This window comes from Malaclemys terrapin, chromosome 11, assembly GCF_027887155.1.
Source record: "Malaclemys terrapin pileata isolate rMalTer1 chromosome 11, rMalTer1.hap1, whole genome shotgun sequence".
Taxonomy (NCBI): Eukaryota; Metazoa; Chordata; order Testudines; family Emydidae; genus Malaclemys; species Malaclemys terrapin.
Window position 1 is genome coordinate 1,158,580 of NC_071515.1, and position 20,105 is coordinate 1,178,684.

General features: G+C 45.4%; 1 protein-coding gene across 3 annotated transcripts in view; it reads right to left on the reverse strand.

Annotated features, from left to right (window-relative positions):
* MCM3AP (minichromosome maintenance complex component 3 associated protein) overlaps positions 1 to 20,105 on the reverse strand; it is a 71,706-nt gene that overhangs the window by 31,024 nt on the left and 20,577 nt on the right. For 2 of the 3 annotated variants that reach the window (XM_054043475.1, XM_054043477.1), the window contains exons 8-17: positions 16,419 to 16,616; positions 15,908 to 16,176; positions 15,021 to 15,183; positions 14,080 to 14,240; positions 9,908 to 10,149; positions 8,836 to 9,026; positions 7,542 to 7,642; positions 5,582 to 5,713; positions 3,545 to 3,658; positions 743 to 895 (exon numbers count right to left, since the gene is read on the reverse strand). In XM_054043475.1, the coding sequence (XP_053899450.1) occupies positions 743 to 895; positions 3,545 to 3,658; positions 5,582 to 5,713; positions 7,542 to 7,642; positions 8,836 to 9,026; positions 9,908 to 10,149; positions 14,080 to 14,240; positions 15,021 to 15,183; positions 15,908 to 16,176; positions 16,419 to 16,616 (1,724 nt within the window). The remainder of the gene's footprint in view (positions 1 to 742; positions 896 to 3,544; positions 3,659 to 5,581; positions 5,714 to 7,541; positions 7,643 to 8,835; positions 9,027 to 9,907; positions 10,150 to 14,079; positions 14,241 to 15,020; positions 15,184 to 15,907; positions 16,177 to 16,418; positions 16,617 to 20,105) is intronic. The other variant, XM_054043476.1, reaches the window with a different exon arrangement.

Below are 20,105 nucleotides of genomic sequence, written 5' to 3' on the forward strand. Positions count from 1 at the left end.
CACTGATCTGGCAATATGGCACAGGGAAAGAGACAGCTTTTGGATAAGTAGGTCCTGGGCTATTTAGAGCTTTATTAACCCCCTCCCCCCCAAAAAAAGTCTTAAATACTAATCAGTGCTTAATAATTAGCCAATGTAAACCAAAAAAACACTGGTATCATGTGCTCCTGGCAGGATAAACAGTGTAAAACATGAGCTACTAAATTCTGTACCAACATGAGTTTCCAGATAGATTTAAGCTGTAGTCCACATAGACCAGTGGCTCTCAAACTTTTGTACTGGTGACCCCCTTTCACATAGCAAGCCTCTCAGTGCGACCCCCCCTTATAAATTAAAAACACTTTTTTATATATTGAACACCATTATAACCATTATAAATGCTGCAGGCAAAGCGGGGTTTAGGGTGGAGGCTGACAGCTTGTGACCCCCCATGTAATAACCTCGCAACCCCCTGAGGGGTCCCGACCCCCAGTTAGAGATCCCCTGACGTAGAGCTTGTTAAATAGTCTAATCTAACATGTTGTTTCCCCTTTCCCCAACCTCTGTTTACTTGTTTGTCTCTCCTTAGATTGGGAGCTCCTCAGGCAGGGACTGTTCCCTCTTCTCTGTCTGGAAAGCACCTAATAGGGACTATCAGAGAGAAACAGTATACTCAGATTAGCAAATGCTACCACTGATCCTGTTAGAGACCACTTGATGGTCTTCTCAAGAACAGTGTCTGTGGTATGGTTTGACAACTCACCGCTGCAGATATTTGCAGAAACACTGGAGCTCCTGGAGGGTCTCCTTGGCACTCTGGAAAATCTCCTCTTCCAGAAACAGCTGCATTACATCAGCACAGACTTCCTCTGAGCAACGGGCAATGCGGGCTTTTCGGTCTCTTTCCAAAGCATACCTGGTGCAGAATGAAACAAAATGAGATTCCAAGGCAGAAATGCTCACTAAGCAGCATGCATGACAGTAAATGCTAAAAACAGCTGTAGTGGAAAAGGTAGGTATTTCTAGCACAGATAAAACTTAGAGAATTTTTCCACTTCAAGGTCCCAGAAACAAAGACAAGGTTTTCATCTCGAGGCCAAAAGACCAAAAACATCAAGACACTTGATCACGGCCTTGGATAGACCAAGAGACTACTACACTTGACCAGAGCTCAGAGAGCCGAGTCATTTAAAATCATTCCACTTTCTGGGAAGACACTAGATTTCTAAGTCACTGGACTTCTGTAAGTTTCTCCTTTGAAAAGAAAAAGCATAGGTCTTTCTTATCTAGGGGAACAGAAGCTGAGCACCTGTGAGGGGGGTGGGGAATTCAAGGCTTTTACACTGGAAAGAATGCAAGTATTAGTCTCCAAAGGGGTTTGTAGTCCCTGTTCAAGGACACATACACAACCCTCCCACACACACATTCCCAAGTACCCATCCAGAATCCTAATCATCCCCTCATGTTTCCTCCACTTCTAACTCATCCTCTTCTACTCATGGCCACTGCCTTTCCAGTCAGTGCTGATTTGTGGAAGAAGAGCATGGGAGATCTGTACTACACACCATGTTCATAAAAGCGTCTCTCTTTGTTAGAGTACTGTGGTGAGGCTTGTTCTATAGAACACGAAGGGTTAATTCCTGCTAGAGCTCTCCACGTACATACAGGCAATAACTAAGTTAATTGTTGGTGCTTAATGGACAATGCACTGAATGCACTTCTGGAAATTGACCTCCAATCCCCGGTGAGATGCATAATGGTACCAGACTCAGAACCGGTGCTAGCCCATTGGGGAGCCTAAGCAGGAATATTTTTTGCCAGCCCGTAATAATAACAAAAACCGAATAGATGGCCCCCTTGAGCTGCTCGGGGCCCAAAGCAATTGCTTAGTCTGCTTATGCCTAACGCCAGCACTGACCAGACTGACCAGGTTCAGGGGTTCCAGGACAGACAAAGGAACTCTGAAATGGGTAAAGCCTGCCTGTGAACTCAGGGCAGGGGACAGAATAAGGCAGAGACTGCAGGCTCTCTCTCCTAACCCTGAGCCTGGAACAAGTGGGACCTAACTACAGACATGCCAACTCTCTTAAATTGATACAAGAGTCATGATTTCCGAGGGCTTGTCTACACTGGCAATTAACAGCGCTAAAACGTTCTCACTCAGGGGTGTGAAAAAACACCCCCGAGTGCAGCAAGTTGCGGCGCTGTAAAGCACCAGTGTAAACAGGGCCCCAGCGCTGGGAGCGACACCCCTGGTTGAGGTGGTTTTTTTGGAGCACTGGGAGAGCTCTCTCCCAGCGCTGCACCACGACCACACAAGGCACGTCAAAGCGCTGCCGTGTTGCCAGTGTAGACTAGCCCTGAGTGTAATTACACCTCACTCATGATCTTGCTATAAAACTCTCAAATGTCAGGATTTTTTTCAGCCGCAACACATTCTTAAAATGGGTTTACAGTCAAACAGGACAAACAAAGGAATGTGGTTTCTCCACTGGATAGTTAATCCCAAAGTACTTTGAAAGACAATGAGAATTCATTTATATATCAGACAAACAAAGCTATCAAGCTAACAAGTGGAGGTGGGGGGAGAGACACCCCAGCAGGGAAAAGAAACTTCATCTGAGGTATAAAGAAGAGGGGGAGAGCCAAACCTCAAATAAGCAACTGAGGGCTTGTCTACATTCCGCAGCTTTTAGCGACAAGGCTGGGTCGACACAGCCTTGTCGCTAAAAGTCAGCGTGTGTGAACGCTCTCTGTCGGTATATTGTTGGCACTTTTGCCAACAAAATACTTCCAGCCCCACGAGCAGCAGTAACTTTGTCGGCAGGAGCGACAAAGCTGCGTTCAAACTGCCACTTGCGTCGGCAAAACGTTTGTCTTTCATGGGGGGGGGCTTTTTTAAGTACCCGTGAAAGACAAAAGTTTTGTCAACAACATCGCAGTGTAGACAAGCCCTGAATCAATTGGGGAAAAAAATCCCCACATTTGAGAGTTCTAAAAATGAGGCTTAATTTTATTTAGAAATCCTGTCAGCCGCCAGGGGCGTGGCCAGGGCTGTAACTGTCAGCCCTGGGTGGCTGCTCCCCTGCCAGTGTGGAAAGTGGGAGAGGGGACCCCACTGCAACCCCCCCAGGCCTGGGAAGGGTGAAGAATCCGAAGGAGCAGAGGTGAGGCTGGGAGGGCTGGACTATGGCATGGTGGCTGCAGGAGGGCTGGTGAGGAGGGTGAGGGCTGAATTAATGGTAGGTTCTGGGCAGACGGGGTGCGTGGTGGGAGGGTGAATTAATGGGGTGGTGATGATAGGGGCTGGGGAACTGAACTGGGGACTGAACTGAGGATGGGGCTGAACTGAGGGGAGTTGGGTGGGGGCACAGGATTAATTGTTTGAAAATTTAACCAAATGATGTTCTTCACAATGGTTCCATTCACCCTGTATTGGGTCCAACAAAAGGTGCAGTGAGATGTCTGCTTGCCAGAGTCTTACTTTCTCAGGAAAGAAGTTTACAATGCAGGCATTGTGTTATATAACATACTGTGCGCTCTACATAGCTAATGTTGCACTTACTTTAATTCACTAGCTGAAGTCTCTTGAACACCTTCCCTTATTACTTCTTCTGTCAGCTCTGCACCCACTGAATGGCTCAACTGTTTTATCAACCGTTCTCTTTCCTGCTTCTGCCTAAAGGATGGAAACAAATTATACACAAATAAGGACTGGCAAAACCTGTTTGATGATCTGTAACACACACATGCCATATCAACACCACAGATAATTTTGAGACACAATAATTAACCTCCACATTGGGCTAGTCCAATTTTTCATGCTTTTCCTCTAAAAGTAACAGAGGCAAATGTTCTGCAGCACGACCAGCTTTGCAGGGGGTGAGACCTGTCCCACCGCACCATTACAATACTGAATGGGAGAGAACTCCTAAGCCACTGCCTGGGCAGCTGGCACCGTGAGAGATGAGGGGCTGCCACCCTTTTCACCCCCTAGAAACCAGAAGGGAGGAGGAAGTGGCAGGACTAGGGCCCAGTTTCACACTCAGAAGTTTTGGGGTGACAGTGGTATGTGGGGGCACATGAGAACTCCCGCTGCATATCCACCCAGTGTTCTACAGGGCAGGAGACACATGATACATGGGACAAGGAGAAACTGCTCTGTAATGTTTTAAGAATGCCGTATGTTGGTTTCGTTATGGGAATGCTTATTATATGAATATATGAAACAAAATCATTAAGAGGTAACTGTAGATACATTATCCAGAAAAGGAGTGCCAGAACATCCCTAGGTACTTGGCAAAACCTTTGCTCTGTTATTTGTTCCAAGGGTGGAAAGATACAATTACTCTCAGACTATCTGCTACATGGTGCTGTGAAGTTTTACACATCTCCAGGAAGGAAGACCATTGCCAGTGTTTAACAGACAAGACAGTGAATCTACTGCTGGAAGTCTATCTGCAACCTCCTGCCTCAGCAAGATGCCCGGGGTCCCAGGTCAAATAAAGGGACTTTGAAATAGATAAAAGACTGCTTGCGAATTCAGGGGGAGACACTGACTGAGGCTCAGACTGAGAGGTGGAGGCTACAGGAGTGCAGACTGTGTTGCTTTGTCCTGCCCTAAGGCGGGAGAGGGGTGGGTGTGTGTGAGAGTCTGGGACAAGTGGGACCACCTAAACTTTCAAGGAAGGTTTAGGTAAGATAATATGTAGATAGGCCTTTTGTTCTTTTAACCCCGTCCTCTGTTTATTTCATTCCCATGGATAAATAATACTAAAAAAAAAAGCTATTCTCTGTCGCTGCATTTTCATAGTGGTCACAGGCTCCCACCGCAAAGTCAACAGCAGGTGCCAAACACTGCTGGACCTGCTGAGGGAACACAGCTGGTGAGCAGGGGTACTGTGACCTGAGGACCCAGTCTAAGATTGGGGTGAAGGGCAGGGTTCCCTGCTTAGCTCTGTCACTTGGAAGGAAGGAACTAGTGAGGGGACAAGGGTAGAGCTCACCCTGTGCCGTGGCAGCCATATTCTTCACTTTGGGTGTCGTTATTAAGTATCGCTCTGATTCAATCAGTTTTAAAAAGAGATAGAATAAAACAATATTTTTTTAAAAGATCTTTTTACAATTTACAGCTAAAATATATTAGAGAAGAGTTAAATAAAGAAGAGAAAAGACACACACTCCTAGGTAAATTTAAACTTTTTAACAGAAAGAAGCCATCTGACTGATGACTATCCTGGGACTTGATTCATGCTGACGACCTCAAAGTAAGGGTGACTTCTAGGGATGTAAAAGGTTAACCAGTAAGCATTAGGTTTACCTGTTAACCAAAGTTAACCTGTGTCGGGCCGCCGGGCGGTACCCCAGCCATGCCGCACCGGACCCCAGCCCTGGCCGCATTGGCCCCAATCCCCCCGCTACCTCAGTTAACGGTTAACTGGTTAAATGAAATAATTTTAATCATTTAACGGTTAACTTTTTTAACCAATATTTCCATCCCTAGTGAGTACACCCATTACCAGTTCATTGAACCATCCAGTCCCTCAAGTTTTCACCTGCTGATCTTCCATTTACTACATCTGTAAGAAACGAGACTACTCACTTCTCTTCTTCTGCTCTGCGTTTTTCCTCTTTGACTCGCTCTCTTTCTGCACTGACTACATCTGCTGCAACTTGCCTGAGAAGCTCCATCATTACTTCGGTCAAGAGTTCCTCTACGGTGGCATCAGAGGTACTGTATGAAGAAAGGCAGTGGTTTTGTGTTTTTCTTTTCCTTTAACGACACACTCCAGCTCAGACCCATTTTTGTTTCCTAAATCTATTTAAATCAGACATATCAAACACTGATTTGATAGCAAAGACGACTACCCACTCAATAGAAAGGATGAATGGGTTGACTGCCCATCCAGGATCACTGATGCAACTCACTGATCAAAATTCTTGGCACTCAGCTTGTCAGATACATTCCTGGCTACTGCATATCAGATCCAATTTATAACTTGCCAGCCCACAATTACAAGGGTGGGAAGAAGTAAGGACTAGTGGATTTTCTGTAATAAAATGACCATTTATGGTAAGAAAATCTCTTTCTTTCACCCTTAGGGATCTCATTATAGAGAAGCTGAAGTTCTGCTTTAATTAGGGTTGAGTCACTGTTTACAAGACAATGATTGTAAGTGCTCTAAAATGCACATGCTTGTCTTGAATTATGTTGTGCCTCATTAAAATACAGGGCATGGTTAGTGCTCCAAATTTTGGAATCATTTGAGCAAGGGATTCCTATGATACAGCTATGACCCTAATAGGTCTACACTACGGGGGGCGGGGGGTCGACCTAAGATATGCAACTTCAGCTACGAAAATGTAATAAAGTTCACTATTCCAACATGGACTGACCTAAACAGACCAACCCAAAAGTGAAATGTGCATGTGCAGCAAGACTAGCGCTCTGTTTGCAGGCCAGCTGGTGACCCAGTAAGTGGGTGGCTAACGCGGACATGGTCTGGCCATTGAACCTGAGCTCTGGCACAGCCACCGAGGGGACAGCCCTCCCCTAGATAACGACACTGAGCAGCATCAGGGATCATTCAAACATGGTTTTCGAAAACCTAGTTTGATTAATAGAACTTTGATGAAGACCTGGGTTTCCAAAAAGTGTAGTTCTTCTGTGATTCCTCAACAAATAAGGACTCATCAAAGGGACCTTTGCTCGCTGGGAAGCACTGACAGAACAGAACTGTAAGGGGGGTGGGGGAAGCTGGGCATCTTCCCTGCCAACAACATATTTTGGGGGGAGAGTAGTGAGCACCACAGTTCCCCTTCAGCCAGACTGCGGCCACAGGGGTGAGAGATAGTGCCTGCTAAGTTACTGATTTGCCTTGGGGTTGCAGCTTGGACCCCTCCAAACGTCTTTCCCCACTTCCCACGGTTCTCAGCGACCGTGGGGCAGCAGAAAGGAGGCCGAGAAGAGAAAGAAGGGAAGGAGTGCTGAAGAATTCCCCAACGCCCACAGCATTTACTATCAGATCAAAGCAGAACCAGCACACTGAGCTACTTCTGTGGCAATAGAAAGAGCAGACTGGAGCTGAAACACAGTCGCCTGGATTATGTAGGAAAGTTGTTTGGCAACCGAGAATTCTGATCACTGTGATGCCTCTGTTGCCCTGGATGGATGGATGGAGTTAACCCAATAGTCCTTTCCAGACTAGTGGACTGACTGCATATGGTTTTCACTCGGCCTAATCACTTGGTCCTTAGAACTATCACAGCCTACAGTCTGGAAGGACTATCAAGATGCTTTTTTTTTAAACATACACACAAGATACATTTCAGGAGAGAAAGTGTCATTTTAAGCAGGGGAGAGGACCAATACTGGCCCTATCAATCCTGACATTATCACTTGAAATAAAAATAAAATGAAAATATCCTGCCACTTGGACACCTCCCCCTCCCCAATATAAATGACAGTTTGCCATCTTCAGCTAATTGCTAATAGGCAAAATGACACCTAGATGGTGACAGGCCCCTAAAATGTCAATAATAGTAATAATAATTGCCTGTACCACATAGCTGCAGTCACGTAAGCTGCTCCTGTCTTGCCGATTTCTCTGCACTCTCCTTTGAGAACTTCATGCACCAGGCCTTCCAACACTTCTGCAATGTCCTACAAAGATACATACAGGAGGAAATACTGAGAATGAGTGTTTGATATTTATACAGCATTGCACACAGGTGTCATTTGGGGGAAGGAATCTTTAGAACTGGTGACTGTATGTGGCTGGCAGCTAGAAAACCTATCTTTTTACTTGTAAACAGAGCAAACAATCTGGAAGTCGAAACAATATGGAACCCCACTATGCCATTTTCTCCCATCACTATCAAACTAACAGAAGTGTAAAATATTAACCCCACCCAAAAAGAAAAGCAACTCCTGAATTAAACCTGCAAAAGAGCATAAAACATCATTGATTTTTCATAATATCTCAAATGTAATATTTTATGTATGACAAATTTTACTCCAAGGGGTACAGTTTCAATGGTTAATATTAATAAAATGAATCTAATTTAATTAAATAGCTACTTTCATTTCAATGGACTCGTCTTACCCGTCACTGAAATGCAGCCACATCTGAGGTGGAACACAGCAGCAATAGCACTATATCATGCAGCTTTACACAACAGTTTAGGATACTCATTGAAGAATGCCACCAAATCCCATTAAAACTGCAGGAAGAAGTGAGGGCACATAGCACAGAATCACCCAAATTGGTATGTGTCCATGACTCACAGTCAACACCCCTACTCTTGCGAAAAGGACCTCTGTTTTAGGTCTCATCTAGAAGATGACACACTGCTATTCTGGGGACTGGTTTAGTACGTTAGTCTCTAAGGTGCCACAAGTACTCCTGTTCTTCTTTTTTTAAAAAAAAAGTGCCACTTGCTGAATCACAATCAGTAGTTTTTGCATCATCGTAAGTTTTCATTCGAGGTCTCCCATCTAAACACTGACCATACGCAATCTTGCTTAGCCTGAGAGTTTTGACAAGGTCAGAGTAGTAGGTGACATTTTCTGCATGGCTCATCAGACATTCGGCTCCCATTAATAACTGGAACCAAGTTTCCCCAAATGCCACAATGAAACTGTACCCGTTTCCCTTTGCTTATGAAAGTTTGGGATAACAATTACCTGGAGCAGGTGACTTTCTCTGGTCTCTATTATCTTAATACAAAGATTCAGAAACAGGAAAGAAATTGTCTAACTCCAGTATTGACAATTATGTAACAAAAGGGCAACTGAAATAACATTCAATACGCCTTTCTCCAGAGCTTGTGGTTTCTAGGAGCAAGGTCTCTTACCTGGTCTGCGTACACGGGCTGAGGTTTTGAAGGGGGAAGCTCAGGCTGCTCTATCGGCTGAAAGGGGAAGTGTGCTGCAGGAGGCAATGGTGCTGGAGGACGAGGTAACAGTGAAGGCAAAGGCTGAGCTGGAGGCTGGACTTGTATCCCTGTCCCTTCAGAATCCAAACCTTTCTCTTCTATCCTTCCTTCTGTAGGAAAACATCCCGCCACTAACAAAAAACAAACCAGCAGCAATCTGCATCACTTAACTGACCGAAGTCATTCTCTTCAAAAGTTGGCTTGTTTGATAAATCGCATTAAATCATAAAAACGAGCTCTTCTGAAGGCTCAGTGCACGATAATTAACAGTAGACATTCCAGTTTGCATCACATTACACACTGTATTGAGAATTTATTTACGATACAAGGACTATTTTAAGGACTAAGAAGGAATGAGCTTGGCACTTACACGTGCACACTTCTTTCTCTTACACACACAGCCCGGTTTAAGTGGTTATGGTTAATCAATGTGATATTTTTGTATTTGGTCTGTCTGATAGAGCAAAAGCGTAAACCCAAAATATTTACTCATTTTAGAACTGGGCAAATAATTGTAACATTTATTTAACAAACTGGGCCTCATTTCCTCTTTGCAACGTGTCTGCAAGTTCATTACATTCTTGAACCAATTCTCAGTTTATAAATCATTCACAAGCGTTTTGCTGCACATGTTCAGGATTCAAGGGTCTACTTTTGTTGGTTAGTTTCTGACTGGAAACAAGGTATGGTTTCTGTGAAACTTTTTAGAATCAAGTTTCACTACAAACACTCATGGTGGGGAGCTCAAAATTTGATTTCCATGAATATATTTGCTGTTTTGATGACACTTTTGCCACAAAGCTTGTTTGCTAGAATACACGGGGAAAGCAGCCACTGAAGCAAGTTGTGGTTTCTATTTCATTGAACATCCGTGAAAAATTCACACCGTTTTAACCCAAGTAAATTGGGAAAAACCAACAAAACAAAATTTGACGAGACCTGAGGTCTCTGAGCAGCAGTTCAGAGGTTGGCTACGTCCACCTGCTCTTACCTGTCACATTCACACTGGCTTTCTGGATGCTGCTGGCTGGCTCCCCAGGAGTGCTCCCTCCTGTGTACTTGTTCTGCCCATTGAAGCTACATACAGGTACATGGCGAGTTACTGGAGGTAATGCTCCTCCATTTACAATTTCTCCAATGGATGCAGTTAGCTTCTGCTTAACAAACAATGACTTTCTTGGTTTGGGCAATCCTTCAGACTCCAGGAAAGCTAAGCGATTCAGCTCCACATAACTAGTGAAAAAAACAAACAAGCAATCAATGTTGTTACAGCTGGAGCCTGTACAAATCCTGGAGGACACAGGGAATGACGTAAAACATTCAGATTTATTATTGTACTTTTCTTCACCCACCTGATTTTATAATTGTTAAAAAAAATACAATTAACTTCACTGAAGATTTCTGTTTCACTAAAAATGCTTAAAATATGACAGTGGATGATAAACATAAAACAACAAGTGGTTTTGATGAAAGCCTTCCACACTCAGTACTCCTGGGGGGATTCTGTACCACTGCACGTGCGCAGAATTCATGTCCCCCACAGATTTCTTTGCTTCCCTGCAGAAAAATAACTTTCTGGCAGGGAAGCAAAGAGCAGTCACATACTACTCCCTAGCAGCACAAGTACATTGTTTCAGGCACCCGGAGCAGCCGTCAGAGAGGTAAATCACTGCGGGGCTGAAGACACCCCAGCCAGTGGTGGCTCCTATCCTGAGCCAGGATCAGCTGCTAGTCCTGGCTGGGCTGAAGGCAGGAGAGCATGGGAATTCCTCTTCCTCTGCAAGGAGTGGCTGGGGCTGTGTCAGACCCACCCCAGAAACCTCCCCCAGCTGCAGGAAGCTCAGTATCCTCTCCTGCTTCCTGCCCCCATCGCTCCTTAGCTGTGCGGGGGAGTGGTAACTGTACGGGAAGCTGCTCCCTCAGCCACTCAACCCCCATGCATCCAGACCTCCCATATCCAGACACCTTTGCCAAGCCTCACCCGGTACATCCAGAACCCCGCAAGCCATCCAAACCCAAACCCCAACCCCACTGAACCTCAACCGCTGCATCTGGAGCCGCCCTGCACCCAGACCCCCTGCCTCTGGACCCCCACCCCTGCACCCCCACTGAGCTCCCTGCACTCAAACCCCCACCCTGATGCCCCACCCTCTGCACCACCATGAGCCCCCACATCCAGACCTCCATGACACTGACCAACTAGCTGCACCCAGACCCCCAACCCACCAGCACCCAGACCCCTCTGCTGAGCCCCAAGCACCTTCACCTGAAAGCCCCTACAGAATCCCATTGCCCCTGCACCTGAACTCCCCCAAACGAGCCTCTGTGCATCCAGATCCCCCCACACCTAGGACCCCCACTGAGCTGCCTGCACCCAGACTGTCCCACACAGAATCTTCTCATCCCACACTTGGATCCCCCCTCATTGAGCCCTTCCACACTTGGATCCTGACTAGCTGAGCCTGCCTGCCCCACACCTGGTGTGCCTGGTGCAGAGGGGCAGGGCCCTAGGATGTTTGAGGGGCAGACCCAGGCCTTCTGCTGTGTCAGGGTTGGGTGCAGCCTCACCGCTGAGTCCGTGTCCCAGGGGTTGGGGGGGGCTACAGGATGATCTCCCACCTTTGTGCAGCCAGTGGCCTGTGCTCCCCACTGCCATGCTGGAGCCTCTGCATTTATTTAGTGACAAATAAAACTTGCAGAATTTTGCAGAATTTTAAAATATTGTGCACAGAATTTTTTATTTTTTGGTGCAGAATGCCCTCAGGAGTAGTCTCAGAATATAAAAGCACTTTTTGCAGTTCTTAGATATTGACTGCAAATTCACTTCTCCCATTGGAGGGGTCCTAGCCTCAGAAAAGACTAAAAAAGAAAAGGCAACTTTTCCACTGGGCTGTGTACCTAACACAGTGCCTTTCATTACACTACATGCCATACGGCATGCCCTTCCCCTACCACAGCCCAAAGAGGTCTTTAAAATGAAAAAAGCATATACAGTACCGTGTCCCCTATCCAAGCGCTAGCTCAGTGAAACCAGGCCTCAGATGAGGCAGGGTAACACCAGGTTGGCAACCCAGAACCTCCTCTCTCCCCCGCCCTTTTTTTTGTTTCTGTTTTTTGAGATTGCCATCTTTCTTGCCAGAATCTCGGCTTACTTTAAAAAACAAAACCCTAGATCTCATGGCCTTGTCTATACTACAAAAGTTGCACTAGTGTAACTAAATCAAATTTAAATTGATCTAGTTAAACTGGTGCAAACCTGCAATGTAGATGTGTTTAAAACTTAATTCAGTAATTTACTGAAGCAAGCTAAACCACATTAAAACACTAGTTTAGATCCTTCTATTTTTGCTATACAACCTCCAGATTTAAGGCAGAACTCGCTCCCACCTGGCCCAACTCTCAGCAGATCAGCCACCAGAGGTACTGAACAGCAGTGAAAAGTGCTCCCTCCAACGGCTGAGCATGCTGCCTTCACAGCACAAGGTGCTACAAAAGATGAACTTCAGATACATAGATTTATAAAACGAATGCACTCTAGGGTTATGTAGTTAATGCCCCAATGTCCCTATCTGAAGGGTGGGATTTCCCAAAGTGCTCAGCATTGGCTTAACTCATTTTCCATTTACGTCAATGGTAAAACTGCCCCGACTTCAACGGCAGCAGCAGGGCCAACATTAAACACTCTGGAAAGTCCCACCTTACATCCTAGCCTGTTTTCTGAAGGTTTCTAATGACACAAATAGTGTGTTTTGGTTATTAGGAACATTAAGCACAGAATGTAACAGTGACTGGATAGGTTTCAGAGTAGCAGCCGTGTTAGTCCTTATCCGCAAAAAGAACAGTACTTGTGGCACCTTAGAGACTAACAAATTTATTTGAGCAGAAGCTTTCGTGGGCTACAGCCCACTTCATCGGATGCATAGACTGGAACATGCAATGCAATGCTCAAATAAATTTGTTAGTCTCTAAGGTGCCACAAGTGACTGGATAGTTATTTCATTTAGAGCTGCAAGTCACCTTCAATAGGGTTACCATATTGGAGCCCCTGAAAAAGAGGACACTCCAAGGGGCCCCGGTCCCGCCCCAACACCGCCCCTTCCCCAAAGTCCACGCCCCAACTCCGCCCCCTCCCTGAACACTCCGCCCCCCTGCTCCTCCCCCTCTCCTGCTTCCCGCGAATCAAATGTTCGCGGGAAGCCTGAAACAGACAGGCAGCAGGTAAGCTGGGGCTGGGGCTAGGGCTGGGGTGCGAGGAGACGTGGCCCAGTTCGGCCCCCTCCGGCGGCCGGCCAAGAGGCTCTGGCCCCGGCGGCTCCGGCCCGGCTCAGGCCCTGGGGCGCCGGTCGAGTACCCCCAGCCCCGGTCGCTCCGTCTCGACTTGGGCCCCGGTTCCGGCCGCCGGCCAAGCACCCCCGGCCCTGGTCACTCTGGCTCGGCTCGGGCCCCGGTTCTGGCCGCCGGCCAAGCACCCCCGGCCCAGTCCTGGCCGGCAGATGAGCACCCCTGGCCCCGGCCCCGGCCCCAGCCCTGGCCGAGCGGCGCTGCCCGGCGGCATCCCAGCTCGCAGCCGCCGCCTCCCGGGCTCCGGCGGCTGCTGCGCTGGGGAGAGTGGTGGGAGCCGGGAAAGTTGAACCCCGGGGAGGAGGCGGCGTCCCCTTACCATGCCTCCCTATTTTCCCAGACATGTTCGGCTTTTTGGAAATTCCTCCCGGACGGGGATTTGAGGACCAACAAGCCGGACATGTCCGGGAAAATCCGGACGTATGGTAACCCTACCTTCAATTCATGCAGCTGAGGTTGAGAGACAATCTTCTGCATATTTTACTAACCATCACTGGTAGTAATGTGACAAAGTAGTCTGCCTTGTTAGCTCTAGCATCACTGGAAGGGACAGATTTCATGGCCAGAAGGGACTACACTGTGATCAGCTTGTCTGATCTCTTGTATAACAAAGGCTACAAAACTTCCCCCAAAATAATTCCTTTTGAAATAGAACAGATCTTTAAAAAAAATCCAGTCTTGATTTAGCTCGTGTCTCTTTCCTGTTGCCAAGCTGCAGCTCTCATCTTGGATCAAAGATGTGTTTGTACAGCAGCGAGCACAAGAGGACCCTGAACCAAGTTTTTGGGCATTAACAAAAATACAAACTCTCCTTGCTCTTACCCATCGGACACACTCAAGCCATAATAACTTATAAAATCAGTGGCTTCTTCGCAGTCTCTAAACAGTAGCATGCGAACCAAGTTATCCAGAGGAAAGATAGTGGATCTCTGAGTGTTCACAGTGTAGGCAATATTGAGAGACTTGAGAGCATCTCTGCGTATCTGGGGAAAAAAAAAAAAAAAAAGCCAAATAGCTGTTAAACTTCTGGAAAACCTCATAAAATATGTATTAGACAGAGCTGCTCTTCACACCTAGAAAATTAGGAGGGCACTGTCAATAGGAAAATCAGTTTTGAAAAATTATACATTACAATCACCTTCAATCATTCAAGTGGAAAGAATTGTTTATATTTAAATGTTCTTTTCACTTTTTGCATTGTTTGCTTTTTAGCTTTTACTCATTGTGGACGGTGAACCACGCCTGGCCCCTTACAAGTGTTTCTCATGCACTAGCACAAGTGCCTCAGGGTTTCCAACACTGGAGCACTGACATTTCCCAAAACAAGTCAAGGGCTGTCTCTTTGTTCTCTGCTTGTATTGCGCCTAGCACAATGGGGCCTGGTCCATGACCTGGACTTCTAGGCACTATGACAGTACAAATAAGAAGAATAAATGAGACCCCAAAATAAAAAAAAGAACACCCTGAAAATATGTTCCATATTTTGCATATTTTGTGGGATGTAAGAATAGCAAATTTTAAAATGGTTATGCACTCACTCTGAAAGCAAATCCTGTATTTTAATGCTTTTTCTATTTTGCATTGTGGTGGAAAGGCATTTTGTTTGTTTCCTTTCTAAATCTGAGGTTTTTCTTAAAGAATACAGCAGGCAGAACTATTAGGGTTTAATAGATATGCATTGGGGTTGGTGCTCTTTGAATCAACCCCGGCCCACACTGTATTATTAGATACTGGTACAGAACACACAAACTCCTTTTTCTTACCTGGTTGAAGTAACAGTGTAAGAGACAGGCATTCAGATAGGAAGCTGCTCGCACCAACTTGAAAAACCTTACAAAATTATTGCTGTTTAATGCAGCAAAGGCTTGAACTGCAAATCTGACCTCAGCTGAGTTTCGGACAGCAGGTTGAAACTGCTGCACTTCTCTGTTGAGACAAGAAAGATGGGAGTTTTTTCATCAAAACTTTAATGACCTTAGCTCAACAGCGATCTCTGTGAATGTATTTTTAAAAATGGCCACTTTTAAAACACTCACACAATTAAAGATAGTCTTGATTCCTTGATAGCATAACTCTAATGCATGTAAATTAAATTAATAGCAGTATCCTTTCATCATTTATGCTCTTATGTAATAGTTCAATTAGCATTAACAAAATGATATTGTTGTTATGGCTGGGGAAGCTCATTCATTATAAAATGTATGTATTTGGACACTTCCTGAAAAAAGAATCCCATGACTAAAGTTTTGTGCTTTTCTCAGCCCAAAAGGTGAGTTTTGAGTTACTTGCACATGGGTGGGGGAAAAAAAAATAGGGCTGTTTATTTCAGTAATTCGATATTCAAAAAGACATTTATTCAAATGTTTATATTCAACGGTTAGGTATTTTTTGGGTGAGGAAGACGACTTTAGTAAATTCCATTCACTCAGTTTGGGATTGGTAAAAAAACGAGTTTTAAGTTAAGTTAAGTTACAAGAAATGAAATGCAAAAACTGACTATATAATAATGTAACATCTCCATGATGACAATTTGTATTTTTGAAAATGTAACAGTAAAGCCTTCACCTAAGATCTTCTACATAGGAATTCTGTATTATAGAAATGTTCCGGAGGCAGAAGATGAGGCAAGTGTGACAAGCTGACAATTCACCTGAGAATATCCCCCTTGTTGAGATTCAGCAACACATTGTAGCCTCTGAACTCTGCTTCACTCTTGCAGTAAACACCCTTATTAGCCAGGTCCTGGTACATCTCCTTCAGGCTCTGCAAGCATTTAGTCATGTTCTCATTGTTGATCTTGGCATCAAAAGAGGACATGGGCTCCTCACACAAGTGGTGGGCACAATGAATATGAAAACGAGTGCACTTCTCAATCAAGGATACTGTTAGAGGGTCACAGAGATGTTGCTGGGTTATATCCTGGCCAAAAAGAAAAACAAAACATTTGTAAATTTAGCAATAGTTACAAACCTAGCCAAATAAATAAGTCATTTTGAATTCCAGCTGGAATTCATATTTTATATTGTTCACACAAGCATTCTAGACAAAACTCTTTGATTTTGAAAAGATGAGTCTCTTTTCTACTTTTTGTTTAATTTTTCAACTGCCACAAGTGTATTTTGGATTCTAGCTGTCAAGCGGGTCCAAGTGCCAAGGGTTACCTTTCTTATTCCACGTGTCCTATTCCATACAAAGTCATACCACTCTCGGTAATTCCCTTCCCCTTGGTCCATGATTTGGGTAACTAAATAGTCCATGGTCATGCACAACACCTCTGAAGGTCTCAGTTCATGGGGCAAAGGCTCCTCCTGGTCTGCCGAAGACCTGCTGTATTCCTTTATTGCAGCTGCATGGTTTACCTGAGAGAGCAGGAAGAAAGCAATCAAAGAAACACAGAGTGTATATTAAAATCCTGAGTATTAAGTTGACTGTGTTAACATAACCATTGCCAAATATCTACTTTCAGAACAGAGTAGGCTATTGAAAAAGAGTTTGACATTGTCCACACTAGTGGCCAAACCACTATCAACCCTTGCTGTGGAGAACAGTATCTTTTACTTAAGTATGGACACATTGGGTCAGAACAATGGTCCATCTAGCCCAGTATCCTGTCTCAGATAGTGACCACTGCCAGGTGCCCCAGAAGAAATGATCAGAACAGGGCAATTTAGAGTGATCCATCCCAACATCCAGTCCCAGCTTGTGTCAGTCAGAGGTTTAGGGATACACAGAGCACGGGGCTGTGTCCCTGACCATCTTGGCTAATAGCCATTGATGGACCTAATCTCCATGAATGTATCTAATTCTTTTTTGAACCCAGCTGTACTTTTGTCCTTCACAGCATCCTCTGGCAATGAGTTCCACAGGTTGACTGTACATTGTGAGAAGTAATACTTCCCCTTTTGTTTGTTTTAAACCTGCTGCCTATTAATTTCATTGGGTGACCCCTAGTTCATTGAAGGGATAAGTAAACACTTCCCCATTCACTTCCTCATACCATTCATGATTTTAAGAGACCTCTATTATATGCCCCCCCAGTCATCTCTTTTCTAAGCTGAACAGTCTAAGTCTTTTTAAACTCTCTTCCCATAGAAGCTGTTCCATACCCCTAATCATTTTTGTTGTCCTTCTCTGCACATTTTCCAATTCCAATGTATGTTTTTTGAGATCAGGTAACCAGAACTGCAGAGAGTATTCCAGGTGTGGGTGTTGCATGGATTTATATAGCAGCATTAGGATATTTTCTGTTGCATTACCTATCCCTTTCCTAATGGTTCCTAACATTTGGTTAGCTTTTTTGACTGCCACTAAACATTGGGTGGATGTTTTCAGAGAACTAGCCACAATGACTCCAAGATCTCTTTCTTGAGTGGTAACAGCTAATTTAGATCCCATCGTTTAGTATGCATAGTTGGGATTATGTTTCCCAACGTACATTACATTGCATTTATCAATACTGAATTTCATCCAGCAGTTTGGGGCCCAGTCTCCCAGTTTAGTGAGATCCCTTTCTAATTCTGTGCAGTCTGCTTTGGCCTTAACTATCTTGGGTAATTTTGTATTACCTGCTAATTTTGCCACCTCAACGTGCACCCCCTTTTCTAGAGCATTTCTGAATATGTTGAACACCACAGATCCCAATACAGGTTCTTGAGGGACACCATTATTTATCTCTCCCCATGGAGAGAGATTAATAAGACTGAGACTTTTCAGCTTGGAACAGAGACGGCTAAGAGGAGATATGATTGAGGTCTATAAAATCATGACTGGTGTAGAGAAAATAGATAAGGAAGTGTTGTTTACTATTTCTCATAATACAAGAATTAGGGGTCACCAAATGAAATTAATAGGCAGTAGGTTTAAAACAAATAAAAGGAAGTATTTCTTCATACTACGCACAGTCAACCAGTGGAACTCCTTGCCAGAGGATGTTGTGAAGGCCAAGACCACAACAGAGTTCAAAAAAGAACTATATAAATTCATGGAGGACAGATCCATCAATGGTTATTAGCCAGGATGGGCAAGAATGGTGCCCCTCGCCTTTGTTTGCCAGAAGCTGGGAATGAGCGACAGGGGATGGATCACTTGATGATTACCTCTCTGTTCATTCCCGCTGGGGCACCTGTCACTGGCTACTGTCGGAGGACAGGATACTGGGCTAGATGGACCTTTGGTTTGACCCAGTCAGGCCATTCTTATGTTCTTATATAGTGCAACTCCTGTACCAGCCTGACCTACTGTGTCAATCCTATATATTTTGTACACTGGTACACCTCTACCCCGATCTAACACAAATTTGGATATAATGCGGTAAAGTAGCGCTCCGGGGGGGCGGGGCTGCGCACTCCGGTGGATCAAAGCAAGTTCAATAGAACGCGGTTTCACCTTTAATGTGGTAAGATTTTTTGGCTCCTGAGGGCGTTATATCGAGGTAGAGGTGTATTACCATGTGCCATTAATTAGCCTCATTCCACCAAGTTTTCGTAATGCCTATTAAATCAATATCTCCATTTAATGCTAGGCACTCCAGTTTACCCATCTTAGTATTTAAACTTCTAGTATTTGTATATTATACCAGTTGTCCCCCATCTGTCATTTCTGCAGGCAGTGCCATAACTACTGACTTGGTGGTATTTAATTTATTGATATAAAGCAGGGGTCTCAAACACGCGGCCCGCGATTTTCTGTGGCCCGCAAGCCCCTCGCAGCCCCCCCCCGCCTCCAGTGTTTACCAGAGCGGCAGCCGGACGTGCACCAGGAGCAGGGCATGTTCTCTGCCTGCCTGCCCTGCGCAGCTCCGGGAAGAGGCTGGAACATGGGGAAGGGGAGGCAGAGGGGCTGTGTGTGGCTGTTACTTCAAGCAGCACCCCCAGCAGCTCCCATTGGCCCTGACCCCTTGCTGTACCCCTCACCCCTCCTGCACCCCAACTCCCTGCCCTGAGCCCCCACCACACCCCACACCCCTCCTGTACCCCCTGGGGGCAGGGAGGGGGCAGAGTTGGGGTGGAGATTTTGGGGAAGGGTTGGAATGGGGACAGGGAAGGAGTGGAAGAGGCCAGGCAGGGACGGGGCCTCAAGGAAGGGGTGGAGTGGGGGCAGGGGCGGAGGTGTCAGTAATGTGGCCCTCGGGCCAATGTACTAGTCCTCATGTGGCCCTCATGGTCATTTGAGTTTGAGACCCCTGATATAAAGGCTTTTGTATGGTCCCCACCACTATAGTATTTCAGCACTTTGCAAATGATAATGGATAATTCTCACTGCATCCCTGTGAGGTTGGGCAGTGCTATTGTACCTCTGTTTTAATGGTGGGGAACAGAGGCGCAGAGAAACTAAGTGACTTGTCCATGGTCATACAAGGAGTCTGTGGCAGAACCAGGAACAGAACTGTGATCTTTTGAGTCCCAGTCTGTGCGTGAACCACAAACCATCTTTCCTCCTAAAATATCCAGAGTGGCTTCAGTCAAGCTAAAGCACCTCTCTTTGTTGCCCGACGAGGAGGCTGCAGTGCTAACATGGTGAGCAAGAACTGTTTTGAGAAGGGAGAAATTCATCCCCAAATCAGCAGGGTGTCTTGTCAAGTACATCAGGAAAAAGTAGCATTCGTCCCAGAATGAAATGGTGTATAAAAGCCCTGCTCTCCTGAGACTCACACGTGTGTGTCTTGGGCAGATTCAGTGGGATGAATGAGCTCTTGCTTGCACCACAGACAAGACAAAGCGGCTGTATTTGGACTACAGGAATAAAAACGGATCAGGATGTATTATAACCAAATGCACAAATACAAAATAGGGGATAACTGGCTTGGCAGCAGCACTGCTGAGAAGAATCTGGGAGTGGTGGTGGCTCAC